Source organism: Pristis pectinata, chromosome 11 (genome assembly GCF_009764475.1).
Source record: "Pristis pectinata isolate sPriPec2 chromosome 11, sPriPec2.1.pri, whole genome shotgun sequence".
Taxonomy (NCBI): Eukaryota; Metazoa; Chordata; class Chondrichthyes; order Rhinopristiformes; family Pristidae; genus Pristis; species Pristis pectinata.
In genome coordinates, this window is record NC_067415.1 from 13,372,688 (window position 1) to 13,387,765 (window position 15,078).

The 15,078-nt window shown below is 39.9% G+C and overlaps 1 protein-coding gene across 3 annotated transcripts in view; it reads left to right on the plus strand.

The window, feature by feature from the left end:
• Nucleotides 1-15,078, plus strand: part of tubgcp5 (tubulin, gamma complex associated protein 5) — a 53,934-nt gene that overhangs the window by 21,340 nt on the left and 17,516 nt on the right. For all 3 annotated transcript variants that reach the window (XR_007957178.1, XR_007957179.1, XM_052026595.1), the window contains exons 12-15: nt 2,525-2,640; nt 9,140-9,414; nt 12,908-13,112; nt 14,496-14,684. Coding sequence is in view for 1 of the 3 variants with exons in the window: in XM_052026595.1 (XP_051882555.1) it covers nt 2,525-2,640; nt 9,140-9,414; nt 12,908-13,112; nt 14,496-14,684 (785 nt within the window). In the remaining 2 variants the exon portion in view is untranslated. The remainder of the gene's footprint in view (nt 1-2,524; nt 2,641-9,139; nt 9,415-12,907; nt 13,113-14,495; nt 14,685-15,078) is intronic.

The window sequence follows — 15,078 nt, forward strand, 5'->3', positions numbered from 1 at the left end:
CGTGGCAGGTAATGATCATTGGACATCAGCTTTTGACACATTATGAGGAACCATTCTTCAAATGTGAGCTTCGGCAATCTGTGTTTTATCTGAATTTCATCTTGTCCTCATCCACATTGAGATAATTTCAGTAATGCTTCTGATATGATCAAAAGTATTGGATTCCATATACCTGCCACTTCACTACTTGCATGCCTTTCCTTTCCCACCAACTTACAAATTTTTGACATGCATACTTTAGACTGCACTAGCTGCAGGGATTAATATTTTGTTAACTTGAATGGCATTTCACCTATTTTGGAAAATGTCTGAAGGGTAGCAAAATAGATGATCAGTTGTAGCAGGTACTTTTCTGTACAGTGGAGTAAAATAACTTATTGGTTTACTGAAATTTAGTTTAGATGTGATTACCCAGACTATAGTTATTTTGTAATCCAAAAGAACCTGAAACTAAAATTCTTATCTTTGCTTCAAGATTCTTCCAAGGCCACCCCACCCTATCTCTGTAACCTTCAATTCTGTAATCTTCATAAAACTCTGGCCTTGTGTCCTCATTTCCTTTACCTTTAATTGCTAGACTCTCAACATAGGAAATCTTTCAACCTCTCTGCATCTTTCACTCTCAGTAAGATATACCTTTAGTCTTTGCTCAAAGTTGGACACTCGTACTCCTGTGAAGTACTTTGTGTTGTCTAACATAAAACTGCATTTGCCCACTCACTCAACCTGTCCAAATCACACTGGTGCTTCTCTCCATCCTTCTCACAGCTCCCATTCCCACCCCCACCCAGCTTTGTGTCATCTGCAAACTTGGAGATATTACATTTAATTCCCTCATCTAAATCATTCGAATGTGAGGGGAAGGAGAGTGGAATGGTGCTGTCTCACAGCTCCAGCAACACAGGTTCAATTCTAACCTTTGGCACTGTCGTTGTGGAGTTTGCACATTCACGGTGACCATGTTGGTTTCTTCGGATGCTCCACTTTCCTCCCACGTCAAAGTTTTGTGGGTTGGTTGGTTAATTGTAAATTGCTCTTTGTGCAGGTGAGTGGTAGAATTTGGGAGGAGATGATGGGAATGTAGGGAGAATTAAAAAAGCAGCATTAATGTCAGTGAGTGCTTGATGGTCAGTGGGTCAAAGGGTCTATTTCTATGCTGTATGACTCTCTGACTCAAAGGCAATATGCAGAAGTAGGTTGTTAAATATACTCAGAACTAAACAAAAATGAATGCCACTTTAATGCAATTGAGAACTTCTAATAGTAAAATTGAATGCTCTCAAATGAGGCAACATAGTCGTTTTTAGTTGAGACATTAACGTGAAACAGTAAAGTCCATTGGCAAAATTAAATCCAGGTTTATTTGCTTTGTTGTTTCTGGGACAGTTAAAGGTCAGATATCTTTGACAGTATGATCACTCTTCCCTATTGTTTGATTTAGATATTAAAAGCAATCGCACTGTTATGGAGCAAAGAATTACTTGCACCCAATCATTATGTTATGCAGAAGCATATTTAGTTCAACACCTGCAAAAAGGTGAGGGGGCCCATTCAGCTTGCTGGAAGCAATCCTTGTACTTTCTGATTTTACAAAGCACACCATTCTTGCACGCTATTAATGATTAAATTGCAGCATCTTCATCCAGTGCACAGACGCACAGTTATCAGCACAGCCAATCAGGTATAGAGGAGCCAGTGGATTGATTGCGTATGAAAACCCCATTCTCATGCACATCATGACCATTGCCTTAGCACATCCCTTCGAGAACCTTTTTGGAGCCATCTCAGTTACTGTGGGAACCATGTATGAACTAGACCTGTTATTTCCATGTATGTTAATGCAGAGATTGTTTACTCTAGTTATTCCCCTGCAGTGGTAAGAACTCTATTCCTAAAGACAAGACCAACTGCTTACCTCTTAGCTCCCTTTCCAACATTATTGTAGCTACCCATTCAAGTTGAACTTGTGTAAGGCAGGTATATATTTTCATTCTGCTAAGTGTTTATTATGGTCTCTTATCATCAGCCTAGAGCTTTGCAGCAAAGGTAATCCTGCTGAAGTCCTTGGTATTCCATGTAGATAGCCCCATTGCAGCACCTTTTATCTTTAGCAGCATTCTTGAGTAATTCTGCAGTGTCTCAGGTTTAACAGAACTGCCATCTCAGAAAACCTGAAGAACATAATGTATTTATCTGCCATCTATTATTGAATAATTATAATCTACTTGGGAATATCAGGTATATACCACCACTATTGCTTTGGAATGCATGAGTTGGTTTTCCACATTGACTCCCTCTGCATTTAATACTATAATACTGTTTGCAACTACACCATATACATGGTGATAGTTATTGGTAAAGTTCCTCATTTTACATGCGTTTCCCTTGACCTAGTTGCTGCAGGAAAAGAGTGACTAATTGTGGGGGCAGTTGATTCTCATGAGGATGGAAATTGAAAGGTTAGAATGATTAGTTGTGAGGCTAACTTTCTTGAGTTAAATTGTCTATAACTTTCTCGCTGCAGGTGTCTCTTCTTTTTTCTTTGTGGGTGGAAACTGTAAGGCCATATCTGGAAATTGTGGATGAGTGGATAGTCCATGGAAATCTGTCTGACCCTGCAAAAGAATTCATCATCCAGAGGTACAAAATTGCTGATCACCTTCATTACCATTGTGTGACATTATCTTGGTTGATTAGTGGAATAGCTTTGTTTAAATGAGTAAATGTACTGCTCGGAACAATATAGTTCTTTGCTATAGTTTCTAGTCATCTTATTGAAGTCAAGATAGCAGTTGCTGGCAGATCAGTGTTCGGGGAAAGGGAAGAATATTTGTAGCTGATTGTTATTTAGTGGGCAATGTCTGGAAGTCGATTGAACTTCCTTTTAAGAGGTCAGTTATGATCCTCCCTTGGATTAGCTGGGTTGGTAAATTTAATGCTTACTTTACAGTGTTGCATACATAAAGAGACGCCTTTTCATAGAGGGGACTTTTATGAGTGAATTGCCTGAATGATCAGTGAGGGAAAAATAAGATATTGTGATAGGGTTTCTTGAGAATATGTGAGGCCTTTCTGGATTGGTAAATTTCCTCCTGGTCTTCCTCGCCCTCTTGTGCATGGTTAGAAAGAGAAAATTGTACTTCTGGTGGTTGATGGGTCAGCTGGTTAATTCAGTGCATAGTGGAGCTAGTTTATCTCAATTAGGCAACGATAAGGTTGTTATGTTGCCTTAAGCACCCTGTTTAGAAAGGAAAAGGTGATCCAAAATTGATGCTCATGATCTCAAGCTAACTATGTTAGAGTTGTGTCTGCGTGTCTTGTGTACTGAAGACAGAATCAGGCTTTATTGTAATGCTTTCATAGATGGTTAGCTTGCATGACTTGCATAAGATAGGCCTTCATTTTGTGGGTAAGTTTTGAAGAACCTGAGCTGCCTGTGAAACCGTATCCCAAAAAGCAGTTCATTCACGACAGGCTGAAAGAACCGGGAGAAAACAAGGAACATTTTTTTTTGTTTCTCTGGTGGTTTTGTGGTTACTTGTTGATCTGACAGACCAGAGAGGTCTCTAGCTCGATTTAGATTTTGTCAACCTCTATGATCTTGCTGACTACAGAGAAAGGTGATTTGAATCTTGAGTTGGCTACAGCTGAAATAATAAAATATTCATTTTAATTCTGAAGAATGAATAATGTCTGTTGGGCAAGATGCATTACACATTGCATCCAACTACTGTTCTATAGTTTCTGAAGAGTAAGAACAAAACTAGTGAGGTGTTTGTTTAAAAAAATTGGAATGATGACAAAAATTGTTAAGCGTTAAATCTGTTTAAAAATTACATACATTTTACAGATATTTGAGACATCAGTGGGCCATTTTATAGTGAAAGAAAGGGGAATAAACTAGTTCTTTGTTGATTCTGTCCTCACCCCCTTCCCTTCCTAAAAGATGCTTGTAGTTTTTGACAGCTTCAGTTTTATTCACTTCTTGATTTTTCACTACCACTGAACTGGATGACACTGTCTGCAGCCGCAGTTCAGAATCTCATATTATTTAATAAACAGAAGATTTAGAAATCAGGTCTGCGGGTGTCATTGCTGGACCCACATTTGGTTACAGAGCATGTAGAGACCATTTTAAGTATACAGTGTGAAAATTTGCAAATGACATCTCAGTTGTTCTTTCAGCAAACACTGAAGAGAATTGTAAAAGGAGTCTCTTGGTAGGATAGATGGATAGTTGCCATTTACAATATAATACGAATAATTGTCAAGTAAGGCAGTTTGAGAAGGAAAACCTAGTGTGGTACAACACAGTAGAAAAGTGCTGAAGGGTGCAGGTGAATTCTGATACTTAGGGGTTCAGGTTCCTGAGATTGGAGGATTAAATTGGTGATGTGCTTTCTTAACAAAAAAACATCTGGCATTTTGAGCTTAAGAAAATAAGTCTAAACTGGTAATAAATTTATAGTGCTGATGTAAGAGAGGAGGGGGAGTTGCCTTGGTGAAAGAGGACACAACAATGTCTGTCCTTAGGATAATCTTGAGAGATCATCCAGTGAGCCCATATGGGTAGAACTTAGAAACAGGAAGGGGATGGTCACTCTGATGGGATTGTAATAGTCAGCGGGAATTGGAGGAGCAGATCTGTAGAGAGATTGCAGCTTGTTGTAAACATAATAAGGTAGTATTAGTGGGAGATTTTAACTCCTCTAATATAGACTGGGCCAACCAGGCTCGGACAGAGTGGAATTTGTGAAATGTATCCAAAAAAGCTTCCTTTATCTATATATAGAGGGACTTACTAGAGAGAATGAAACACTGGACCTCCTCCTGGGTAGGGCAGGTGGCAGAAGTGTCTGTCAGCGAGCACTTTGGGTCCAGTGACCATAATTCTATTAGTTTTAAAATAGTTATGGAGAAGGATACAGCCAATTCACAGGTTAGGGTCCTGAACTGGGGCAGAGCAAATTTTGGAGCCATTAGGTGGGACCTTGTAGATGTTGATTGGGCAAGATTGTTAGCAGGGAAAGGAGCGTCTGCCAAGCGGGAGGCTTTTAAAAGTGTCCTGTCAAGAGTTCAGGGTCTGTATGTTCCTGTTTGGGTGAAGGGCAAGGCTGGTAGGTTTTGGGAACCCTGGTTAACGAGAGATATTGAGGCTCTGGTTAAGAAAAAGAGGGAGGCATACACTGCGCATCAGCAATTGGGAACTAGTGAATCCCTTGATGACTACGAGAAGTGTAGGAGTGCACAAGAGAGAAGCTAGCAGGGCAAAAAGATGATATGAGCAGGATCTAGCAGGCAAGGTGAGGCAAAATCCCAAGAGATTCTATTAGTATATTAAGAGTAAAAGGGTGGCTAGGGAAAGAATAGGTCCCCTTAAAGATTAGCATGGCTGACTGTGTGTGGAACCAAAGGAAATGGTGAGATTTTTAATGATCATTTCTCTTCAGTTTTAACTGTGGAGAAAATGATGGAGGCTAAGGAAATGAGGGAAATGTGTGATGATGTATTGGACCACATATGAATTAGTAGGGAGGAGGTATTGGAGGACTTAAAGTGCATTAAGGTGGATAAATCCCCAGAGCCTGACCTGTTGCATTTTCGGACCTTGTGGGAAGCTAGAGAAGAAATTGCGGAGGCCCTTAATAGAGACTTCTGCTTCATCTCTGGCTACAAGTGAGGTTTGGGAGGACTGGACAGTGGCTAATGTGGTACCATTGTTTAAAAGGGTAGCAAAATCAAGTCAGGAAACTATAGGCCGGTGTCATGAACCAGCAACAAAAGAAACACACTGAGCATGATTTAGTGTTAAAAACTATTTTATTAATTACTGCTTATGATTATACATAAAATAAAAGTAAAAATGTTAGTATGTTAGAATTCAAAAATGTTAAACCTCGAACGTTAACCCCAAAACTAAACTCTTCGTGTGTGTGTGTGTGTGACAAAGTCCCAAACTCCAAGTTCAGGAATGGTTCTTAAAGTTCAGTTCCGCAAGCCATAAGGTGAAACATGAGCAAGGGCTTCTTCAACAACCACCGTTGTCTGAAGATAAGACGTAGACGTAGAGAAACAGAGAGAGAGTAAATACGAAATCCAAATGTTCCACGATGGAACCCAAACGACACTTCAGTGTTTACTCGGTAGTGACTTCCTCACCCCGAAAAGCATCCGAACCGTGGTCGTCCACACACATATACCTGTTTCCTTCTACAGGTCAGCAACAAAGTGAACTCCACCGGATTACTTCCAACTTCCATACATGGATTTCAGTGGCAAACACAGTTATTGTTTCTCATCCATCGATAGAGAAAACAAGCAGGCTGGTGTCTCTCTCCCTTCTCTCTCTCTCTCTCTCTCTCTCTCTCTCTCCTTCTTCTGACTTCTTCAACAACGTCATTACGTCCTTTATCTTCTATTGACGTAAGCACGCCCCACACACACATACACACACACTCTCTATCTTAAAGGGACTTTCACTGAGTCCGTAACTGACATTGGTGGTGAGTAAATTGCTGGAGGGGATTCCGAGGGACGGGATCTACCAACGTTTGGATAGACGGGGTCTGATTCGGGACAGTCAGTACGGCTTTGTGTGTGGGATTTTGTGTCTGACAAATCTCTTGGAGTTTTTCGAGGAGGTAACCAAGAGGATAGATGAGGGTAGGGCAGTGGATGTTGTCTATATGGACTTGAGGAAAACCTTTGACAAGCAGTTTTGGCAGGCTGCTCTGGAAGGTTAGATCGCATGGGATCCAGGGGAGATAGTGGATTGGATTCATAATTGGCTCAGTGCTGGGAAGGAGAGGATGATGGTCAAGGGTTGTTTCTCAGACTGGAGGCCTGTGTCTAGTGGTGTGTTGCAGGGGTCTGTGCTGGGACCTTTGTTGTTTGTAATTTCTATGAACTATTTGGATGTAAATGTACAAGGCATGGTTAGTAAGTTTGCAGATTATACTAAAGTAGCTGGTATTGTAGACTATAGAAGGTTATGAGGATTGGCAAATGGCTTTCAATCCAGATAAACATGAAGTATTGCATTTTGGGAGATCAAACCAGGGTAGGACTTGTACAGTGAATGGTAGGGCCCTGGGGAGTGTTAAGGAACAGAGGGACCTTGGAGTGCAAGTGCATTGTTCACTGAAAGCGGCGTCTCCGTTAGATAGGGTGGTGAACAAGGTGTTTGGCACACTGGCCTTTATCGGTTGGGGCATTGAGTATCGGAGTTGGGAAGTTATGGTATAGTTAAATAAGACATTGGTGAGGCTGTACTTTGAGTATTGTCTACAGTTTTGGTCACTATTATGGGAAATATGTTATTAAACTAGAAAGAGTGCAACTAAAAAGACTTACTGAGATGTTGCCTGGACTTGGGATCCTGAGTTACAAGGAGAGGTTGTGTAGACTAGGACTTTATTCCCTGGAATGTGGAAGGTTGAGGAGTGACTTGATAGAGGTATATAAGGTCATGAGGGGCATAGGCAGGGTGAAAGCACATAATCTTTTTCCCAGGGAGGAGGTGCTAAAAACAAGAGAACATCGGTTTAAGATCAGAGGCAAGAGATTTAAAAGGGACATCAGGGTGTTGTCAAACAAGTTCGCGGTCTCAAAGGATAAGGACTCTGAACACGGTCTTAGAGTTAAATGATTTATTTACAAAGACAAACATGGGGAAAAGGTAACGGGGCGACACACACGCGCACCAGTGATAGCGAGCGTGAGAAAATCACAAGGGTAAAATACACACACAACGAACTGGGTACAAACAATCAAGGAAAAGCAATACGCTACCTGCCACCCCTGGACTCGGTGCAGGCACAGCTCCACGCCACCTGGAATACTAACTTAGGATGCTTCTAACCCTGTCGAAGTGCACACCTTACCAGTGGTCCCTCCAGTGTTGTTTCACGATTCCTCAGAGCAACAAAAGAGGACTGACCCAGCACATGTGGCACTCTTTATAGTGCTGGGGGGTCCAGCCCAGGTAGTTCAAAAGGGCCAATGGCCCGGTGCCAGCAAGGACTAATCGATCACAGGAGGCCAATGGCACGAGATCACGTACAAAGGTGCTTAAAGGGGCCCTTGGTCAGGTGTGCACTGATGGGTGGGGTGGAGCCAGGCCTTGATTGACAGTGGTGTGCCTTTCAACCAGGTACTGGGCAGTGCTGTCAAGTGACAGCCCCGGCCCTCCACAATACACGGGCAGCTTCTTGACGAAAAGTGTGGTGCATATTTGGAATGAGCTGCCAGAAATAGTGGTTGAGACAGGCACTTCAGCGATGCTTAAAAGCCATCTAGATAAGTTCATGGATAGGAGAGGTTTAGAGGGCTATGGGCCAAATGTGGGCAGATGGGACTAGCTTTCTGGGCAACACAGTTGGCATGGGTGAGTTGGGCGAAAGGGCCTGTTTCCATGCTGAAGGACTCTAAACCCTACTCATATAGAGTCAGTTACACTACTGTGCTAGAATAAAGCCATGGGGCGTGCATGGAATAATTTCCATGGATGGCAAACTGTAGAAACTTGATATTGGAATCATTTCCACTGACCAGCTTTTTAAATGAGGAAAACCTCTGACTGATCAATCAGTGTCAAAACTGTCATGAAGGCATGAGATGTTAGACCATGGAGTGATTTGCACAGGAATCGCATGAAGTGGTCACCATTGTAGTTTTTAAGGAAAAAAGTGGTTTATTGTTCAAGACTTTAAGGAAAGAGCAGGATGCATTTCTGGATTGTTCCAGAAAAAGGTGAGTATATATGTACTGGACTATATAGATATGTTTTGAGCTATAAATTGTAAATTAAGTTTAAAATTACCTGTAACTTTGCTAACACCATTTCAATCCTCTGCATTTGGCCAATGCATAAATATTTACTTCGTGAGGGCATATTTTAAATTTCATTGCAACTGACTGCAACGTGGTAGATGTTTATTAAAGGGTGATTGTGCTATCATGGGAAAAGTGCATAATTTGCCTGATCTTTACTGGTATTGTGTAGAAGGCATGAGTAACTGTACAATGGTACTAATAATATTTTAGAAAATCTATTTAGCAAATAAAAGACTGGCAACCAAGAACTGGAGCTATTTCTTAAAAGTGATTTTTCTTTTTACTAATTTGTTTTGTACACTAGAAACAAGGATGTCCCAGTGAATCATAGAGATTTCTGGCATTCTACTTGTACGTTGTTTAGCGTGTCTGAAAAGACTGGAATTGATGAAAACACAAATGATGGCGCAGGCAGCAGTGGCACCATTGATCAAGAAAATTCCAGTAAACAACACACAATGGTCTCCTTCCTGAAGCCAGTGCTTAAGCAGATTATTATGGCTGGCAAATCAATGCAGCTACTCAAGAACCTGGAAAGTAAGGACAACCAAGGCCAACCAATGGAAAACACTCACCGAGGTAAAGAAAACTAATTGCAGTGGGATGGGAAAGGAGAACCTGAACAATGCTCTGGTCTGGTTAGGTTGTAATTGAAGGCATTTCAAAATTGCACATTTGGAGAATTAGTAATATACAAATTTACATTATCCAATTTTATAATGCTGTTCAACTCAATTATTTGTTCAGTTTTTGTTAAACTTTTCTTTGATGTTATACCTTGATAACTGCAATAATTATGTTGTGGATTCATTCAGAGAAGTACTAGTTATCTGCGTTCTGGTAAGCCAACCAAGCCAATACCTGCTGCAAGAAAGGAATAATCCACGTTTCAACCCGTGACTTAATGTATTTAATCTAAAATTGAGTGACTTGTGCGACTATTTTTGGACTTGGATGTGGTGAACTGAAAGATACAACTGAGTTTTTAAATGGTATTTATTGACCACATGTGTCAACGAAAGTAAAACTGATAATCTGACATGCTTGAATTTGGTGGTGCCAAACTAGCCTATTTTCTAGATGTTATTCCTATTAATACCCAAACACACTTTTATTTCTATTTTTTTGTCATGTTACACAATAAAACATTTGCCAGGAAACCCAATAAGTTAAAGGGAAGAGAGGAATATACAAGCACTCAGGTCCTCAGCTCTGCATGCAAACCTACTTGCATTCCTGACCCCTGATATTCAGGACCCCATCTCGAGACCACAGTCTGAACTAGTGAGTGACCCATATGCCAGACCTTCAAGATTTCTGAATAATTGGATGCTGGATTATCATAGCATTACTTTAATGAGTTGGAGGAGGGGTGAACATATGATAGCAAACAGTCTTTTTTTATATTTATATTTTGGGATTCTACACCAAACAGGAACAATTTACTCAGAAAACAGAGTCTAACGAGCAGAGGAAATGGACTACAGCATCTTTCCAATGAAACCAGGGTGATTTCACCAGAAAATTGCGGTGAATGGAGGATTGATAGATATAAATTGTATGCATAAAATTAATCTTAGTCAACTACAATAATGTGGTAACCAAATGTGATTGACTGTAGAATTATACAGTTAGCTGTATAACTGTTAGTTATATACAGTTGACACATGAATGATAGAGAAAGGGGGGCTATGTGGGAGGGAAGGGTTAGATAGATCTTAGAGCAGGATAAAATGTCGGCACAACATTGTGGGCCGAAGGGCCTGTACTGTGCTGTAATGTTCTGTGTTCTATCTCCAGTTGCCTGGCTATAGTTGTCACCATATACAGTTGTGATGCAGGGTCTCAACCCAAAACATCGACCATCCCTTCGCCTCCTCAGATGCTGCTTGACCTGCCGAGTTCTTCCACCAGTTAGTTTTTTGTCACTATATACAGCCTTTTACAAATGACTGCAGTGCTATAACTGTTTGAAAATGAGTCTCCTGTTCATAAATAGCCTTTCACATTCTCGGGACACTGCAAATCACTTTTTAAACAGATGATAAGTATTTTTGAAATTTAGTTACTGCTTTCAGAGATGTGTGCTAATGCTGAACACCAGTGGTGACCCGAAACCATTACAAAATACCCATCTTTAATATTTGATTCTGTGATCCTGCGTTCAAGTATTTGATAGTATCCTGGGATCATTGATTTCTCATACTTAATAATTCAAGTTCTTGCTCATTAGTCTTGGGTGAAAAGAAATTGAACTAGTAAGAATCTACTTATTACATATAATGTGTTGACTATCCTAAAGCACTAATTTATTCTCTTGGTGCTAGTAGAAAGAATTGGAACTTAGACACACCTTTGCCCCACAGCTATGTTATTTTGTTCACATTCAGTTAATTGACTCATGTGAGATAACCCTATGGGGCAGATCATCATTATGTATATTGTACAAAAGTATCTACAGTTATTACAGCGCCAGCAACCCAGGTTCAATTCCCACCTCTGTCTGTAAGGAGTTTGTATGTTCTCCCTGTGTCTGTGTGGGTTTTCTCTGGGTACTCCAGTTTCCTCCCACATTCCAAAGACGTATGGGTTAGGAAGTTGTGGGCATGCTATGTTGACGCTGGAAGCGTGGCGAGACTTGCGGGCTGCCCCCAGAACACTCTATGCAAAAGTGTGTTTCGATGTACATGTGACTGATAAAGAAATCTTATCTTAAATTTTAGCTGTGCATTCTATCTTGTAGAATAATAGTACTAATTACAACCTCTATCTGGTAATGGTTTCATGCACCTGAAAAATCATTTGCTAGCTGCTCCACATCTCATATTTGCACAGTACGCTATTAAGATTCCATTTTGCCCTTGTGTGAAATAATATTTTAAGAAGTCTAAATGAAAATGATTTGTGCAAATAGTGAGCGACAATATCCACTTCAGCTTGGTGGCTCCATTCATCAGCCTTTGCAAATACTATTGTTTTACCTGCTTTACAACAGCAAAGAGTTTTTGCCTTAAATCGAGTTATTGAATTGGAACTGACACCAAATAGTCCAGCCAAGTGGAGATAAGGAGTTGGGAAACAGTTTTCTAGCTTGCTGTGTGGTAATATACTTGTGTAAGGTGAGAATTGAGTAACCACCATCATAGCCCCATGAGCAGGAGATCCAAGCTCCAGCATCTGAAATGAAAGCTAGGCAAGTATAGATATAGGTGGCCTGCAAGGCTACTTCAGTGTCTGGAAGGCAAATTGAAAACCTGCATTTTGTATTGAAGAATTATTTTTGGAGTAGTGATCTTGTGTTCTTTTATTTACCTGAAGAGTTAAAAGGCCCTTCTGTTTGTTTTAAGAAGGCGCAACTTGTATCACTGTAAAATTATTTACGTTTAATAAAATCGGGGAATATTATAAACATAAAATTGACTGGCAGTGTAAAAAAATCTGTGTTCAGATTGGGGGAGGGTAATGGTATTAAAAAAAACATAAAAAATGACTTTCCCTGCTTCCAGTTTTAATGAAGACAGGAAGGCAAACATCCTGCTCTCTGGGATTGGGTCAGTCACTAAAATATTTGAGGCTTCATTTTAATTTGTTTAATTTCAGCCCAACAAACATATTTTTGAAACACACTGCTGTGGAATTCAAGCAGTGTACCAATAACCTCAATGACTTGCGCATTGTTTCCTGAAAAATTTGTTCTGCCCTTCCTTGTAATGACCAAGTGCGGGCATCTCTCCTTGATGTGCCTGGTTTCCTACTTTCCCCATGCCCCTCCCATTTTCATTCCATATCTCCTTCTATTACTGCCCTGAATTGTACTTAACTGATGCATCCACTCCCTCGGCAGCTGTCCAGCCAGTCAGTCAGTCAAGCAGCCCATCAGTCTGGTTGGCAAGGAGGACTGAAATATACTGAAGAACAAGCTACAGGAGATCCTGTAAGAACCCATACCTTCACGGTTTCCATTTGTGCATTTCCTCCCATTCTTCATGCCAGTCATGGTTCCACATTATTAAGGGAATAGATTTAGTTTTATGAAACTTGCTTTGTAAAGATTGTCACTTATTTTTTGCAGATGCAGAAAGAAAAAGTTTGTATGCACTGTTCCTGGAGTCACTTCAATCCCGCCTTCGTTATGGAGAGGGTGCTGAATCCTGTGAACATGCAGTTCCAGAGCAACAAGCTACTAAAGAAAGCTTGATCAAGGTGCAGTCTATAGTTGCTCGGCACCTTGAGCTTGATGATGTTCACGATCCTTTATTAGCTATAACTTTTGCAAGGTAATGTTTCAATGATTAAAATATTGTGTTACTGTATCCATCTTTGGTGAGCCACTGCTGAAGCAGTAATTTATTTTTGGTAACTTCCTTTCACCCACGTTTTGTACTTATCAAGATCATTGACACTCAATGTACACACTGCGTCTTAAATACTCCCAGATTAGACATTACCATGTACGTCATTAGTGTAATTTTTGTACATTTTGTCATTGTAGGCGTCTCCCACTAGTAACTAGATCTGCAACTTCATAAGCCTCATTTTCCTAAAACACGTTAGTGACGACTCATTAGCCTAGGCCTAATTTCAAAAGGTTTTCACTGTTGTAAATTGAAAACAAGATGTGCTTCTGCTAGATGAAGAATCAGTAAGCAGATGATACTAATCTGTAGTAATGAACTATAGATGGGCATCAAGAGCGCATAACCTAGAATTGTGGGACGCACTGTAATCATTTGGAATTAATGGTGCATAACCTGGTACTTCATTGAAACGTTGATGTTCCTTGGATTCACCCAATCTGCTGTGGAAATTTTAACTCATGGTAACAGTGCCAAAATGAAATTCCAGCAAATTCCACAACAGTACATTGCCCGGGGAGATTTTACCATCTCTTAAACCCTTATCACAGGAAGTTACATCAGCCAAAGGAGTCTGTGTGTTTAAAGCTGTGACTTTATCAGTTTTTATGTGGCCTTTTAAAAGTGCAAATGAGCTAAAGCAATATATATTTAAACAAGTAAGGATCTTTTCTGGATCCTGTCAAGTTTATTAGAAATGGAATATTCCCCTCTCTGCAGGCTTTCTCAGCAAGAGGCAATTTTTAACATTGCTGTTGTCCAAAGATGATAAATGTGATTTAAAGTGAAAGTATTATGATATAGTGGAAGTTCAGGGTCCAGGTACACTATTAGATTAGTATCTAAGGGAATTTTCACCATTATCTGACATACGATGCTAGATGTGGCCATTCTTGATAATATTAGAACGTGATATTTTTTCTTTGCACTGATAGCTGTAATTTTGCAAAGCATAAATAGAAAATGCTTTCTATAATATGGAAATTGATAAGTAAAAGTTATTTACGGTTGTGAAGTTTTTGCTAATGCTACTGATGTTTGATTTTATTAAAGACTTTTATGGTAGTACAACTGTTTAACATCTAATATTTAAAAACCTCTGATTTCTCAAATTTGAATATTTAAAATATTTTATTATTGGGCTACAAAAACAAGTATGCCAAAGTAATATTACACAAATCTTGAATATCCTGTAGAATCCTGGTACAGTATTTCAGATATAATGCACTTGGTTTATAGATACTAATTCAACTTTACTGAAAATGCCAATGTGACAGCTTGTTGGCTGTAATCCAAATTTTGCAGGTTATACATGGAACAAAATGATTTCCATGAAAGATTCAGCAGTGGCGATGTCAATGTGGATAGATCCTCTGAATCAGTGACCTGCCAGGCATTCGAGCTCACGCTTCGCTCGTGTTTGTATCCTCACATTGAGAAACGGTACCTGGAATGTTGTGGAAAATTAATGCAAACCCTAAAGACAGATTACAAGTAAGAAAAAAAATGATGTTATTATTCTTGCACATTTAGATGCCGTAAACATTGACCTAATATAATTAGTTAAAGCAAATTAAAGTAACATATTTGTTTTTGCTATAAGTGGGGTGAATGCAAGCTATTGCTTTGCAGATATCCAGCACAAAACATTCAACTGTTCATTTCATAAGCTTGGGTACAATTAACAATAAAAGCTCAGTTATCTGAAACTTCAATAAATGATACTTTAGAGGGAACAGCAAGGCCAATGTTGAGTTAACTGGCACAATCTGACTGGCAAACAAATCAGGAACAACATGTACTGGGGGTAGGCACGGTAGTTTAGCGATTAGCGTAACACTATTACAGCGCCAGCGACCCGGGTTCAATTCCGGCCACTGTCTGTAAG